The 17,629-nt window shown below is 34.4% G+C and overlaps 1 protein-coding gene across 1 annotated transcript in view; it reads left to right on the plus strand.

Annotated features, from left to right (window-relative positions):
• The window catches only part of LOC101958582 (disintegrin and metalloproteinase domain-containing protein 20), a 187,931-nt gene that overhangs the window by 14,049 nt on the left and 156,253 nt on the right, over positions 1-17,629 (plus strand). Inside the window, exon 3 of the mRNA XM_013360279.4 lies at positions 519-643. Within this exon, the coding sequence (XP_013215733.4) occupies positions 519-643 (125 nt within the window). The remainder of the gene's footprint in view (positions 1-518; positions 644-17,629) is intronic.

Genomic DNA, 17,629 nt, shown 5'->3' on the forward strand with positions numbered 1-17,629 from the left:
ATTACTTCCATTCCATTTTGGGTTCTCAACTCAGTGAGTACAGTTCCCACTGTCAGTTCTGGTCTGTAGAGAAAACCACTCACAAAACTCTTCAAGAATGCTGGCTTGCCCTCAACAATTTATTTCTCAATGTATTAGTGAAAGGTGTGCCCTCTCTACCCTTTCAGTGTGAGTGAATAGAAGGAATCTACTCTAATATTCCAATCTTGCTTTGAATCCTTTCTTTACCTAATACCAAGAGAGGTTCAAAATTTCTAAATTGCTGACCATGAGCCAATTTTAGGCCCATATTTCAGACAAAAGAAATGAAAAATAAAAGTTATAAGAATCATTCTTAACTCCCTGTGCTACAGCATTAAATGCAGAGTCTCTGCTTAGGAACCCATCCCTATCAATCAATTTAGCTTTGATCCTTTTGTTGTTGTTGTTGTTGCTGTTGTTGTGTCTTCCACCATTATCCCATACTCTTAATATTCATTCTCACAAATGTTCTCTAAATTTCTGCTGTTCTTTTTCAGTATGGTTCACTGCTCCATGGATCATACTGTATACCTCACCTTTAGAATCATGCTGGGACTTAAGTCTCGTTATAGGTCCAGAGTGGTAGAAGTGGATCCTCCAAAGAATAATATAGTCTTACAAGGTAACTGCATCAGAGAAAATTATTAGAGTTTCCTCAGGTAACTCAAAGTTAAACCCCCAGACAGGGCTGAAAAGATTGATCTGGGGTAAGTGGACATTTCCCCCCCCCCCACTGGGGGTAGAAAAGCCTCCTCTACCATAAAATCTGTATTAGTTAGGGTTCTCCAGAGAAATAGTACAGTAAGGCCATAGCTGTGTACCCTGCCTCTGTGGATTCAAATCAATTATGGAACCACCATTTGACCCAGCTATCCTTCTCCTCCTCGGTTTATACCCAAAAGACTTAAAAACAGCATACTACAGGGACACAGCCACATCAATGTTTATAGCAGCAAAATTCACAATAGCTGAACTGTGGAACCAACCTAGATGCCCTTCAGTGGAAGAATGGATTAAAAAAATGTGGCATATATAAACAATGGAATTTTACTCAGCAATAAAAGAGAATAAAATAATGACATTTGCAGGTAAATGGATGGCATTAGAGAAGATAATGCTAAGTGAAGTTAGCCAATCCCCAAAAAACAAATGTCTTTTCTGATATAAGGAGGTTGACTCATAGTTGGATAGGGAGGGGGAGCATGGGAGGAATAGATGAATTCTAGATAGGGCAGAGGGGTGAGAGGAAAAGGGAGGGGGCAGGGGAGATTAGCAAGGATGGTGGAATGTGATGAACATCATTATCCAAAGTACATGTATGAAGACATGAATTGGTGTCAACATATTTTATATACAACCAGCGATATGAAAAATTTTACTGTATATGTGTAATAAGAATTGTAATGCATTCTGCTGTCATTTATTTTTGAAAAAATCAACAAAAAATTATTCAGAAAAATAGCATCTTTACTAAATATGTACAGACTTTTTCTTGTCATTTTTTCCTTAATAATATAGTATAAAACATTTACAAAACATTTGCATTAGGTATTATAGTAGTCTACTGATCATTTGATGTATATGGAAAGATGTGCATAAGTTCTACTTTATATAAGGAACTTTAGCATTCCTGAGTTTTGGTATCTCCAGGATGTCCTGAAACTAATTCCCCATTAATAGTGAGGACTGTATGTGTACACACTTATACATACACAGAAATGTATGTATATTTGTGTGTGTGTGTTCATGTATACATACTTAGAGAAATTTAATATAATATAATTCACATGATTGTGGAATCTGACAAATCTCAAATTTGCAGGCTATCTCTAAGCAAGAACTTCAGGAAAATCAATGGTGTATTTTCAGTCTAAGTTCAAAAATAAGGAAGTGAGTGTTCCCAATCAAAGACAGACAGGAATTCTTTCTTACTCAGAGGAGTGTCAGCTTTAATTTCTATTCACACCTTCTACTGACTGAATGAGGTCCATCCACATTCAGAAGGGTACTCTAGGGCTGGGATTGTGGCTCAGTGGTAGAGCACTTGCCTAGCATGTATGAGACACTGGGTTTGATTCTCAGCACCACATATAAATAAATAAAATAAAGATTCGTTAACAACTAAACAATATTTAAAAAAAAAAAGAAGGGCAGTCTACATAGTCTACCAACTTAATTCTTAGTCTAATCCAAAAACACCCTTGCAGAAGTACACAGAATAATGTTTTGCTAAATATTTGGACATCCTGTGATGTAATCAATTTCATACATAAAATTTGGTATACAGAATTAACCATTTTAAGAATATATGTAGCAGTAAAACTTGAGTTTTTCACAAACAAGAGGAAAAAAGGAAATATACATTTTTAAGCTCCTTCAAATCTACATGAAGTAGAAAAATATTTTAAAGTAAATTGATAATTTAAAGATAATATTATAAACCTAAAAATATTATCTAAAAATATTGACATAAAGCTAAAATCAAGTTATTGAAATAAAATCATAATAAGAGGAAATAATCCAAAGGAATGGGGAAAAATGGAACAAATGGTAACTATTGTAAACATAATCCAAATAGCGGTTGATAGATTTAAACACAACTATATTGATAATTACATTTAATATTAATGACTTAAGCTCTTTAATAAAAAGGCAGACTTAGCATAAAAGGGAAAAGAAATTGGTAAATATAGTGCCTATAGAATATATACTCTAAGAACAAAGGAACAAGTATATTAAAAGTAAAAATGAAAAAATATATATACTACACTAACATTAAAAATAAGAAGGCCAGATTGACTATATTAATAACAAAATTATACATCAGAACTAGAGATATCAGGAGTAAGGAATTATAATTCTTGATCTTCTTTAATCCATCAAGAAAACATTAAAGTCCTGAATGTATACAAAACTAATACCACAGTTTCCAATCAAATTGAAAAAGACTAGAATGGAAAATTTAAACATTCATAGCTATCATTGGAGATATGAACATTCCTTAAATACTAATAGATCAAGGAGAGGTAATTTCAGAAATAACAAAAATTTAAATCATGCTATTTAAAACTAAATTGGTTTTTATAGGAAATATGCTGAAGACCAAGAAAGATCTTGCTGAACTAAAAGATAAGCTTCAATTAAAAACCTTGCAATACAACAGAACATGTTTTTAATCACAATACTATAAAATTCAAAATCAATAAAAATGATATGTGGAAAACCTCAACTACTCAGAAATTTAGTAACACTCTTTTAAGTCATCCATGGGTGAAATAGAGAAAGTAAGAAAAATTAGAAAATGCTTTTAACTGAATAATAATGAAACATGAAGCATAATATAACAAAATTTACAGGATTCAACTAAAAAAAGAGTTAATGAAAATGTATAACTTTAATACTAATATGAAAAAAGATCCAAAACCCATAATTTGAACTTCCATCTTAAGATAGAAAAATAAAATTAATTAAGCTCCAAGTAAGTAGAAGAAACGAAATAACAAAGATAAAATTGTAGATCGAGGAAATAAAAGATGCATAAACAATAAAGAAAAATCAATGATGAGGACTAGACTATGGTAGAATAAAGGAAGCGGCATTCCAAGCAGTGGGTGTACAGCTTCTCAGTGAGGTGGATGAAAGAGGGATTTCACTAAAGTTTAATATTTGGCACTCAAAGCAGCTTCAGGACTCAGAAATTTGGGTACGACAAACAAAAGAAAGAAAACATCATAACCCACCTGATGGTCACAGGTGCCAGTTGACCACAAGCAGAGGGGAAGGGAAGCATAGTCTTGATAAAGACAAACCTGACATAAAAAAATGCTTCCTAACATAAACTGATCTATGCACTGGTGCTTGAAAAGCTGCTTGGGTGCTTAAGAAGCATGCTCTGCATCTCAACTGACCATGAAAAGCTGAAAGGGGAGCCATCTTGGGGTGAGTGGGCCACCACAGTGACTGGCACCCAGGAAATCAGAAACACACACACACACACACACACACACACACACACACACATACACAAACACAGACAAAATATCCCTGCTGGCTACCATCAAGAGACCTATCCTGTGCCTGATGGGACATGAGAGAAATAGGCATGAAGTTGACTATACCCAGAGGCATTCAAGTCAGAATGGCAAATGGAGCCCAACTTGCTTCTCCTTTGTGTCTGGTGGCTCAAATGACCAGGTGAAGTGGGCTTGGAATTTGAGTGGGTGGGGGTGATGCACTTAGGAACTAAGCCCAGGAAGACTGTGCTCCTGAGCAGCAGTGAGTGAAAGATTACCCTCCTTTCCGTGTTTAGATTTCTTGGGAGACTCCTGAGAACTAGACCCACTGAAGAGATCAGCTACTCTCTGGCCCTAGGGGCAGGTTGATCTAGTCTCTCTAAAGAAGCTCCCACCCAACAAATCTCCTGAGATCCAATTAGACTTCAGTGCCATCTACTGGAACTCCCCTCACAGACTGTTGCAGAAGTAGTACCCTGGGAGTGCACAGAACTGCTCGGTAATGGACAAAATGCCAACTGACAGTAGGTCCCAACGCACTTCACCTCATTCTGGTAAGACGGGAAGCCGAGTCTTCTTATATCAATCTTAGGCTTCTCCAATTTGTAGATTAGAGAGCAACACACAAACAGGAAGGGTTAACAACCCCCATCCCTTGCTCTATCAGTACACAACTCAAGAATTGGAAGGAAAGACTATTGGACATACACAATGACCACCCATTCTGATCAACAATTTGACCATCTCAGTGGAGATGATTCCTTCAGTCTTCACTAAAATTTTGGAATTTATTTTAATTTTCTATTTTATTTATTTTTATTCCGTATGTGTGTGCATGTGAGAATTCTGGCTGTGCTGATTGGTTAAGGGATGTATATACATGCACTTATTTGCCTTTTTTCCTATCATATTTAGCATTTTTAAATGTAATTATGTTTCCTAGAATTGTCTTATGAGGCTTTGGGATTTTTGGATTGTATGATTTGATTTTTGAATTATTTTCATTTGTTTGTTTTTCTTTCTTTTTTCTCCCAAGAACAGTCAAATTCTGTTGTTCTCTTTCCCTCTCTTTCAATACCTTACTTCTTGTATTTCCCTCTCCTTCTCTATAAACATAACATGCTAAATCTCTTCTGCATTCTCTTTGTTTACTTTTTGAAATTGTAGTGTCTTTTCTAACTTACTAACACCATTTCCTTTTCCCCTAATTAGCTGTATTTTTTACCATAGTTTAGAAATAGTTTATATAACTCCTGTCCCTACCATTAATGCTAATACAAGTATTACTGTTGTGGATGATATCATTAACAACTGGTATTTCCATTAAAGCCAGAACTAGTTCATGGTTATTGTTCTCATTGTTTACAATTTCTTAATCCACCACTCCTCTTTATTGGTGGTAATTAATGTTGAAAACTCATAGTACGAACATAATAGGAATACAGTTTAACACTTTATTGTTTCTTGTTTGCAACAATTGTTACTATTATTTATTTCGCCCCTCTTCTGTGTAGTGCTAGGAACCCAGAGAAACACTAAAAGTCTGCAGGTTAGAGACTCTGCTGCTGAAGTAAACATTCCCTGACATTATTCCAACTCAAAGAAGTGAGGAGACAAAAGCCACAAACCAACAACAAGTATCTAAGGAGAAACAATCAGAAAAGGAGCTCAGGTCTCACCTCTTGGCATCTACACATACATCAAAAACAGATAGGAGTCCCAGAACAAATAAGATAATTGCACACCAAGAAAACATACACACACACACACACACACACACAAAGAGGTAGAGGAACCCTCCTCAATTGATACACAAGACCAAGACCTCTGAAAACATGAGAAAAAAAGGCAAACAAATCTCCCTGCAAAATTCATAATCCCTCATCAAAGGATCCTGCTGATAGTGAGGTGGACAAAAACTCAGAGAAAGATTACAAAAAACTGATTAGCAAAATGTGCAGTGAACTAAAAAAGTTGTAAGGAAGAAATTAAGAAAGCAATTACAGAAGATGAAAGACTACTTTAATAAGTAGAAATAGTGAAAAGAAACCAAGCAGAACTCCTAGAAATGAAAAATACAATCAAATTAAAAACACTTGAAGGCATCACTAACAGATTAGATTGTGTAGAAAACAGAATGTCAGCCCTTGAAAACAGAACTTCAGGCACTGAATACAGGGAAACATAATTATGGAACTTGACCAGAATATACAAGAACTCTGGAACAACTTTTAAAAATCAAACCTGAGAATCACTGGGATAAAAGAGAATGTAGACAGAAACTAAAGGCATAAAAAAATCATTTTCAGTGAAATTGTTACAGAAAAATGTCTCATATATCAGAAATGAGATAGACATTCACATACAGGAGACTTATAGGACCTCAAATAGACCCAGTCACATAAGAAGACATATAATCAAAATGAGACATATAATCAAAATGCCTAACATAGAAAATAAGGAAAGAATATTAAAAGCCACAAGAGAGAAACATCAGGTCACATTTAGAGACAAACCAATAAGGCTCACTTTTGTTTTCTCAGCGTAGACCCTAAAAGCAAGGAGGGCCCATAATGAGATATTCCAAGTTCTAAAAGAAAAAAAAAACTGTCATCCAAAGTTATTATACCCAGCAAACTTGGTTTCAAATCCAAGGAGGAAATAAAAATTTTCCATGACAAGAATTCATGAGCACTGAGCCAATGCTACATAGAATACTCAAAGACAAACTACACATAGAGGAACTAAAAAACAATTCCCCTAAAGCTCTCAAATAGAGGAGGTTCAATAGAAGAATAATTCACTAAACTAGATCAGGACAGGATTAAATATATCAAAAAATAAATTAGTGGGAAAACACAAACACATATCCATGCTAATACTGAATGTTAATTGTCTCAACTCCCCAATGAAAAGACACAGATTAGCTGAATGAACAACAAAAACAACAAAATCCAACTCAATGCTGCTTTCAAGAGACTCATCCACAGGCTGATGGAAAAAGAATGGAAAAAAAATATTCCAGGCATAGGGTCCAAAAAAACAAGCAGAGGTAGCTACTCTCATATCTGACAAAGCAGGTTTTAAGCAAAAATTAAGGCCAATCAAAAATAAAACAAAGCCACCAAGTCCTAGTGAAAGGAACAATCCAACAAGAAGATATAATGGTAGTAAATATTTATGCCCCAAATGTTAATGCACCCAATTACATGAAAAAACACTCCATGATATTAAATCTCACATAGACCTTGACAAAATAATACTGGAGGATTTCAATACACTCTTATCACCAGTAGACAGATCATCAAAAACATTGAATCAACAAAGATATCTCCAACTTAAACAACAGTATAAATCAAATGAATATGACAGACAACTATAAAATATTTCACCTAAAAGAGCTTCTATGCATAAAGCTTTTTTCAAAATAGATTCTATTCTAGGCCACAAAGCAAAATCTTAGCAAATACAAAAAAATGATATCCCATGTCAACAAAATAATAATAATAAATAATAGAAACCACATAAACCCATGGAGATTGAACAACACTCTCTTAAATAAAGTATGAATCAAGGAAGAAAGGGGAATAGAAATTAAGAATTTTTTTAAAAAATAAAAAAGAACAGATATAACATATCAAAATCTCTGGGACAATATAAGAGAAGTTCAAAGAGGAAACATACAGCACTGAGTTCCTACATTAAATAAATTAGGGAGAACCCAAATAAATAAGCTTATGTTGCAACTCAAGATCTTAGAAAAAGATCAAACACCAAAATCAGTAGAAGACAGAAAATAATTAAGATTAGAGCCAAAATCAATGAAATTGAGAACAAAAAAAAAAACAATACACAGGATCAATGTAATGCAGAGTTGTTTCTTTGTAAAGATAAATAAGATTGACAAATCCTTAATTAAACTAAAGAAAAAGTGAGAAGATCCAAATCAATAAGATCAGAGATGAGAAAGAAGATATAACCACTGATTCTTCCGAAATCCAGAGAATTATCAGAACACATTTTGAAAATTTATACTCAAATAAACTGGAAAATCTAAAAGACAATGATAATTTTGGGGCACACGTGACCTGCCCAAATTGAATCAGAAAGATATAAAAACCTAAACAGACCAATGTCAAATAATGAAATTGAAACAACAATTTAAAAAGTCTTGGGTTCCATCCCCAGCACCCACCTCCCCCCAAAAAAAGTCTTTTGTGATCAAATGGGTTTCATTCTAGGGATGTAAGTTTGGTTCAACATACACAAATCAATAAATGTAATTTGTTGTGGGAAGCCATTTATGAATTACTTGAGGGTGTTCTGTCAATATAGTAGGGAGATTTAGGTTTGGCATTTTGAACTATCCATGGCTCTCCCGTGACCATAGATTGCCCAATGCATGTGATCTTTATCTCCACTCTACTAGGAAGAGCCCTCATAGTAGCTCTGGAGATGGGTGTAACCTGTTGGTAACTGGACATCCTACCTTTAACTTTTTTTGATGAAAGACAGTCTGTGGAAGGCCTTTGACATTTCCCGATATAAATAAAGCAGATACGGGTTTTATTTTGCCCTAACCTAGAAGCTCTATCCGTAGGATTGGCTTGCCTGTCCTGCCCCAGCTTCTAAAATTATTTTCTGTGTCCTATGGGGCTTTTTTGTTTGTTTGTTTGTTCTATTTTTCTTAGCTTTTATTTCTCAGCAAGCCTCTTCCACAGAGGGAACCCCATTTTCACCACCTGCTTGGGACATGGCAAGAATTCATCACTTAAATAGAATTAAGGACAAAAATTACATAATCATCTCGTAGATGCAGAAAATGCCTTTAAAGAAATCCAACACTCATTCATGTTAAAACACCAGAGAAACTGGGAATCAAAGAAACTTAACTCAACATCATAAAGGCCATTTTTGACAAACTCAAAACTAACATCATACTAAATGGAAAAATAACTAAAAGCATTTTCTTTAAATTTGGGAGCAAGACAAGACTGTCCACTCTCACCATTCCTATTCAAGATAGTCCTCAAAATATTAGGCAGGGCAATCAGGCAAGACAAGGAAATCAAAGGGATACAAATAGAAAAAGAAGAAGTGAACTATCTCTGTATGCTGTCAATATGATTCTATATCTAGAAGACCCAAAACACTTCACTAGAAGACTTCTAAAGCTTATAAATGAGTTTAGCATAGCAGCAGGATACAAGATCAACATCCATAAATTAATCACTTTTGGGCTGGGGATGTGGCTCAAGCAGTAGCGCGCTTGCCTGGCATGCGTGTGGCTTGGGTTCGATCCTCAGCACCACATACAAAGAAAGATGTGTCTGCCGAAAACTAAAATATAAATATTAAAATTCTCTCTCTCTCTCTCTCTCTCTCTTTAAAAACAATTAATCACTTTCTCATATTCCAACAGTAATTCAGATGAGGAAGAAATCAGGAAAACCATCACTTTCACAGTAACTTCAAAAAAAAAAAGTTGAATACTTGGGAAGTAATCTAAGCAAGAAAGTAAAAGAGCACTACAGTGGAAATTACAGAACACTGAAGAAAGAGATTGAAGAATACCTTAGAAGATCGAAAGACATCCCATGTTCTTGGATAGGCAGTATTAATATTGTCCAATGGCCATACTGCCAAAAGCAATATACAGATTCAATGTAATCCCTATCAAAATACCAATACATTCTTTATAGAAATAGAAAAAAAAAACAATTCTTAAATTCTTTTGGAAGAGTAAGAGACCCAAAATAACCAAAGCAGTACTAAGAAAGAAACACAAAGCAGGAGGCATCAAAATACCAGATCTGAAAGTATACTACAGAGTTGCAGTAGCAAAAACAGCATGGTATTACAATCAAAACAGATGTGAAGACCAATGAAATAGAATAGAAGACAGAGAGACAAATCCACATACCTATATTATCAGATATTTGACAAAGATTACAAAAATATATCTTGGAGAAAGCCTTTTTTAACAAATGAAGCTGGGAAAACTGAATAGACATATGTAGAAAAATGAAAGGAGACACTTATCTCTGGACCTGCACAAAACTCAAATCAAAATGGATCAAAGACTTAAGAATTAAACCAGAAACCAAAGACCTAGCAATTAAACCAACATTACCCCAATACCAAAATGAGATAAAGACATTTCCAAAAGAAAATGATGACTATTTTCCTTTTTGTACATAAAGGCAAAAGTGCTCAACAAAATACTAGGAAGTAATATCCAAGAATATGCCAAAAGATACAATACAGCATGTTCAAGTGGAATTAATCTCAGAAATACAAGAATGACTTAACATACTAAAATAAGTCAATGCAAGATACCACATTGCATACACACATATGCACACACACACACACACACATCATGCTATATACAGAGGTTAGTGGGAGTAAAAGAAAAGTCTTCAGAGTCAGGAGTTATTAGACTGAGATAAGGTTGTATTAAACATTTTCTCTCATTTTCCAAAGCTAAGTGAAGAGAGTTCCAAACAATTCAGTCAGAAACAACTTGTGGAATTATAGTAATTTCTTTTTTCTAATGATATTATGAATATAATAACAAAAATGTTATAGAAAATACAATGCATTTCTTTCTATAGTATCTTACTGCTGCCCACAAAGTCATTTGTTTGATCCATATAGACAGACAAAGGTAGATATAGAAGTGGGACAATACTTAAGCTTTGCATAGTAAAGGTTAGAAGCATTGGATCTCTGAAGAATGAGGATGAAGGAAGGAATTTAGAAGAAATAAATTAAATATTATTATTTGATGCTGTGTAGGGAAAGAACAAAAGAAAAAAATGTATGTGTATAGTTCAAAGACCAGATTTTGCAGGAAAAACTGTAACTGATGAGTGTATTCTAGGATTTGCTCCTCTTTTTTTAGTATAGAGTAGCTGTAAAATTCATGTTGTGCACAATGCAGGAGGTTTTGAAGCATTGCTAAGATTTGAGTCAAAAATACATATGGTGCCACATGCCTGTTAATCCCAGAAGCTCGGTAGGCTTACACAGGAGGATCATGAGTTCAAAGCCAGCCTCAGCAACTTAGTGAGACCCTAAGCAACTCACAAGACCCTGTCTCTAAATAAAATATAAAAACGGACTGGAGAAGTGGCTTAGTGGTTAAGCATCTCTGGGTTCAATTTCTGGTACAAAAAAAAAAAAAGTACCATTTTGAAAATTCAGGATAAATCCAAATCATCTTTTCCATCAATTCTGACTTTTAACAAATATTTATTAATTAAATGATGCTCTAACAATGAATGACACTAACTCTTCTTCCAGTTGTAATCAGAGCTGGATCCTTATCTTTAATGTTTCATTGTAAACGCTCCCCCTCGTCAATGCTATGGAAGGCTAATAACTCCATCTCCTCCCAGGGCACTCTTGACAATACCCCTTATGTATTATATAATAATTTTTGCATTATTAATCACAATGTGAAGTTATCCTGCCCACATATTTGGTGACCTGACTGTTGCCACTCTCCTCTGGCTGTCCTGTGAGCTTCATGTCAGCAGGGAAATAATGTCATCCTACTCTTCTGCTCTTAAACCCTCACACTGTGCCTGGTACAATCATAGATGAATGGATATTTGTTGATGAATGAAGGAAAGGATAAATGCAAGAATCAAAAGGACATCATGGAAACATTATTACCTCGAATCAGAGATTTTTAAACATACAAATAAAAATACCTAGGGATAGATAGAATTTGTTCCTTGGGGATAAGAGCTTTTAGCAAATTTTGTAACAAATTAACATTTCTACTGGAATCCTATCAGATATTTCAGTTTGGGGTCTGAGTAATTCGCTAGCATATCAATTATAAAAGAGTTATTTCCAAAGTTGTTTGTTTTCAAATATGCTATATAAAGAGTACACATACTTTAAAATGACAATAAGAAATTATATCTTGATTTGAAAGACAAAATCTCGGCTGAAGACTTAGGATACTAACTCTTATTAGCAAGGAGCAGGTACTGCTCTCACTAGTTTCAGATCTGAGATACAAAGATAAGTAGGAAATGCTCTTATGGCTTACCTACCACAAACTGAAATCAAGGTCTTTTGGCTTATGCCCAGAAAATTCATAAAGAGCCTATTTATTGGAGATCTACAAAGAACCAATTCAATTTGAAAACAGGGTGAACACTGTTTGGCCTCTAGCCATGCTCGTAGCCACAGGGCTGAACAAAGCCCCTGATATAAGGGTAAAAAGTGATATTCAAAACCACTCCTAAACAGCCTTTTAGAAGTCCTTTTTGCCCTGCCATGTTTCATTACATATCTGTCTGCACCTTGCCAGCACTGTACCTATTCTAACTGAATGGTTCTTAAAATGATGAAGTAGGACACCAGCTAACAATAAGAAGGTCCTTGACCATGGATACTTCTGTTTGCAGAGAATGAAAAGCTAACTGAGCTGATCAATATTATAGTCTCAAGTGCATTACACCTGGAAAGTATAATGCTGCTAACTGATCCAAGAAGTATCATTCTAACTGCTAATAGGAAGAATATGTCTACCATCAATTATGAGTGGGAATTCACACTGGGCAGGATGATATTCAAAGCCACAGTGCCTTCATTCTTTCACAACTATAAATCAGAATTTTTATCTTGGATTAAAGACTCTGATTTTTTCCTTGCTTTGGGAAGAACCTGACACAATGTGATAGTGGACATTGAATAAATGCTCCTCTCTACACCTGCACACAGTGAATGGTAATAAATGTTGTCTCTCTTGATAATGATATTGGCTGGCACGGGAGAAGACGAATTAGTGAATATTCTTTGATCGATGAGGAGACAAGCAGTGGAAACATGGATTTTTGCCCTTTGTAGGTTTTTCTCAAAGTTCTGAATGAGAGCATAATATGCTCTGGCTATAGAGGGAGCATAAGACACCTGAATATACCTTACTGCTGAGAAGTTTATCTTAATAATATATATTTATATATTGCTTAATATATGCCATGCACCGTGTAAGTGCGACGTACATACTAACATTTATCCTCAAAGCCACTCTAATAGTGATGATGATAATGTACTATTGATTCTTGCTTCCTCAGAAAAAGAACAGAAAGCACAGGGGGCTTGGATCTTGTCCCAGATCATAAAGCCACTAAGTGTCACAGTCAGGATTTGAACCTAGATAGCCCAGCACCTGCAATGTGGGTGCTTAACTACCTCCCAATGTTATTCATAGTGTTTCTCTCACAGACTCAACACAAATTAGCATCACAGCATAAACCCAAAGAAATCTTAATTAACTCTATGGAAACATATTTCTAAGTTAGTTATTTAATTTAAAATCCCACTGTAGACCATTTTAATTATTGGTAAAGATTATTTTATCAAAAAGTGACTTTTCCCTTGTTTCCAAAGTCTCTCTAGGCTTTCCATGGCACTCTTTTTAAATGCAGGAGGTGTATTTCTGGTTGTACTTCCACTGTTCACAGAATTAACAGGAATCATTCCCTAATTGCAAACTATCTAACTTGTGCTACACGAATAAGAACAATACACAGATATAAATTTTCCTTCAAATTTCAGTACCATGAAGTTAACTGTGAATATCTTTCCACTTAAAGAACAATTCACTTTAAATCTCCTCCATAAAAAAACATTGTTTCACAATGTAAGGGGGAAGATGATACTAAATCTTCTTTAACATTAAGAAGGTTATAACAACATTTATCAAGTTTTTAATTTCATTTGACTGTTTCTTGCTGGGAAAGAAAGTGGAAGTGAAGGCATCAGTCTCTTGTCAGATGGGAAAAACACAAAAGAGCTCAGTTTGAAAGTAAACACATCTGCACCTCAGTTTGCACATTTATAAAATGGGTATCCACACCTTCCAAATAGAAGACTTAGCTATCGTGTGAACAAGTAACATTCTGTACCATGTATAAAAGTCTGCTTGTTTGCTCCCAGTATTTTTAGGATGCACATTTCTGTCTCAAGCAAATTGTTTTTCAATGAAATGCAGGCTTTTAGTCCTTGAACTCTCCTCTTAACTAAGGGCTTAAAAATAAATCTCTATTCAGACAATTCCTAAAAGTCCCAAGGCTAAAATTATTGTTGCATTGTGTGAATGTACAAATACTTAACAACAAATCCCTTCACTATATACAACCATAATGCACCAATAAAAAATAAATGTGGGGAAAAAAATCCTCAGGCTAACACTTTCCCATGAAATTTGATGCATACATTCAACTGTCTACTTGATTTCTTTACCTGGATATATAATGAGAATCTCAAATTTAAGTTCTGTGATACTAAATTTGTAATTTGAGCACTCAAAACTGACTCATTCTGTGATCTTTCTTATCATCATACAGGGCATATTTTACCTTCCAATTGCTCAGTCTCAAGACCTCAGAATTGTCTTTGGGTTCTTTGCCTGTGCCCACATCTTATTAGTAAATTCTCTTTTCCACTTGTTAAAGAATATTAGTCTGCTTCAAGGTTATGAATATAGTCTCCTGATTTTTCTTATAAAAAGCTTTACTGTTAAATCTTTCACTTTTAGATCTGTACTATTTTCTGTGTGTATTGTAGGTAGAACCAAAATACATTTCTGTATTGATTTCTAACTGACCCAGGATCGTTTATCAAAAGCTCCATTCTTTCCCCAATTTAATTTTGGTCATAAATCCAAATTCTGTGTTCTGTTTAGCCATGGAATAATAATTACTATATCTATATACATGGTATCAGTATCTGAAAATTTGAATCCTCCAGCTGTATTCTTTTTTTGTTTGTTTGTTTTATTTATATATGACAGCAGAATGCATTACAATTCTTATTACACATATAGAGCACAATTTTTCATATCTCTGGTTGTACATACAAAGGAATATTAATCAGCAATAAAAGAGAATAAAATCATGGCATTTGCAGGTAAATGGATGGAGTTAGAGAAGATAATGCTAAGTGAAGTTAGCCAATCTCCCCGAAAAACAAATGCCGAATGTTTTCTTTGATATAAGGAGGCTGATTCATAGTGGGAAAGGGAGAGGGAGCATGGGAGGAATAAACTCTAGATAGGGCAGAGGGGTTAGAAGGGAAGGCAGGAGTCAGGGGGTTATTAATGATGGTGGAATGTGATAATCATTATTATCCAAAGTACAGATATGAAGACATAAATCGGTGTGAATATACTGTGTATACAATCTACCCGTATTATTTTCTTGAAGATTTCCTTGGCTATTCTTGACTCAGTATTTACATAAGAATTTAAAATTAGCTTGTTAACTTATATACAAGCACACACACACACACACACATGCACACCCTCCTAAGATATAGGTTGAGTTCAGTGGGATTTACAGATTAATTTGAAAGGAATTTTTCAAAAAATAGGCAAGAGTTAACAGGAACTTATCAAAAGGGAATGTTCAAATGATTAATAAGTGTATTAAAACTTCATTATTCCTGAGAAAAATTCAAATGAAAATCTCAGTAAGATTCCACTACATATTCATTAAATGTCTAAAGGGGGGAAAAAACACAGACAAGAGCAAGTGTTGGCAAAAATGTAGAACTGGAATTCTGAGACAATGTTTGGAAAATCATTGGGCAATATCTACTAAAAATGACCATATGTAAGTTTTATGATTTAACAAATTCACAACTAAACTATACCCAGTAGAAATATATATATTGTATATGTGTTCATCAAATATGTGAAGACATACTTGAACTTGAATAAGAACCAACAACACAATAGTCATGCAATGTAGGCAAGTATGGGGATGCGAATAAAATATACAACAGTACTGATAAGTCTCAAAATGTTACAGCTAAAATTAGTCAGAACTAAAGAATACATTTGATATGATCCCATTTATATACATTTCAAAAACAGGCAAATACAATTCATAGTATTAGAAGCCAAGCAGGGGCTATTCACAGGGCAAGTAGTTAGAGGTACATGGTGAAGGTGGGCGGAGCATGCTTCTGAGATTCTGACAAAGCTCTGGGTGTTATCTCTGTGCTCATTACAGGGGTGTATTTAGTTTGTGTTACTTTTTATGCTCATTACAGGGGCACATTTAGTTTGTGTTACTTTTTATACTCATTACAGGGGTGTATTTAGTTTGTGTTACTTTTTGATTGCTTATTTAAGATTTTTGCATTTTTCTTGAGTTAAGTCATGCTTCAACAATTCTTAAAAAGTTATAAAGGCATATCAAAAGCATATAGGTATCAGATTAAAAGGACTTCTACTGATTATATTTGGTAAATTGAACATCAAAATCAACAATGACAGTATTGAGTCAAATGGAAGTTCAAAAGGCAATTCTTGAGTCTGTACTAACATAACAAACATACAAAACAAATTAAGGATAGTTTTTCTTTACAAAAAAAAGTCAGTAAATATATGTAGAATATTCATAGATTTAGAAATTTGCCATTTTGTCATCTCTACACTAATGCCTGATTCAAGAAAGAATTATCAAGAGATGCTGAAATGATTGGCTAAAAGTTTATAAGAGAACAGACTATTTCACCACAGAGTATTTGTTAATTACAAGAGAAAAAGGTTTTCCTTATAGTGAAGAAATTTGACAGACAATTAATCAAAAATAACATCATCTTAATGGGGCAAACTGACATCATATGCCCCCTGATCACACACTGAGCAAGACATGGCATTGTTTCTGTAGTGTTACTGCAAAGCAGAGAAAGGGAGGATTGAGGGTGAGTCAGGAAGAGGAAGGGAAGGGAGGGGGGAGGAAATCTAATCATGAGGAAACATCTAGATCTAAATGGACAGAAAGTTACATTCTAAAGATTATTTTCAATTCTCTTCAAAATATCAATATCATAAAAGACAAAGTCTGGGAAAATTTTCCAGATTAAATGAGACCATAGGAAAATGATGATCATGTGTAATCCTGAGTTGGTCAGGAAAGAAAAATGTTGGTATAAACATTTTTATTAAGAGAATTCAGTGTTGACAATAGACCTGTTAGGTAACATTTTTGTGTAAATGATAAATTCCCTGTATTTGATGTTGTATTAAAAAATAGTTCTTGAGAAATACACACTGAATTCCTAGAACAGCTTACAGTACCTACAATTAAATATCAAAGATTGAGCAAAAGTAACTACTTAAATATACTATGTATAGTTAATATAGAAAGAGGTAATGTAAACATGGCAAAACATAAATAATTCATGAGTTTGGATGAAGGGTATAGAGATATTCACTCTAATACTCAAACAATTTTTCTCCAAGTTTGCATAACCTAAATAAAATTAAAAATTGGAAGAAGAAAAAAGAAATATCAGAATGAATCAGACATAACATTCCTATGTTCATATATGAATACACCACCAGTGAAACTCCACCTCATGTGTAATCACAAGAATAGGATCCTAATTAGAATAAGTTATACTCCATGCATGTATAATAAGTCAAAATACTCTCAACTGTCATGTATATCTAAAAAGAACAAATAAAAGATGAGTGGATAGCTGGGTGCAGGGTACAGGCATGTAAACCCTGTGGCTCAGGAGGCTGAGGCAAGAGGACCATGAGTTCAAAGCCAGCC

Source organism: Ictidomys tridecemlineatus, chromosome 14 (genome assembly GCF_052094955.1).
Source record: "Ictidomys tridecemlineatus isolate mIctTri1 chromosome 14, mIctTri1.hap1, whole genome shotgun sequence".
NCBI lineage: Eukaryota > Metazoa > Chordata > Mammalia > Rodentia > Sciuridae > Ictidomys > Ictidomys tridecemlineatus.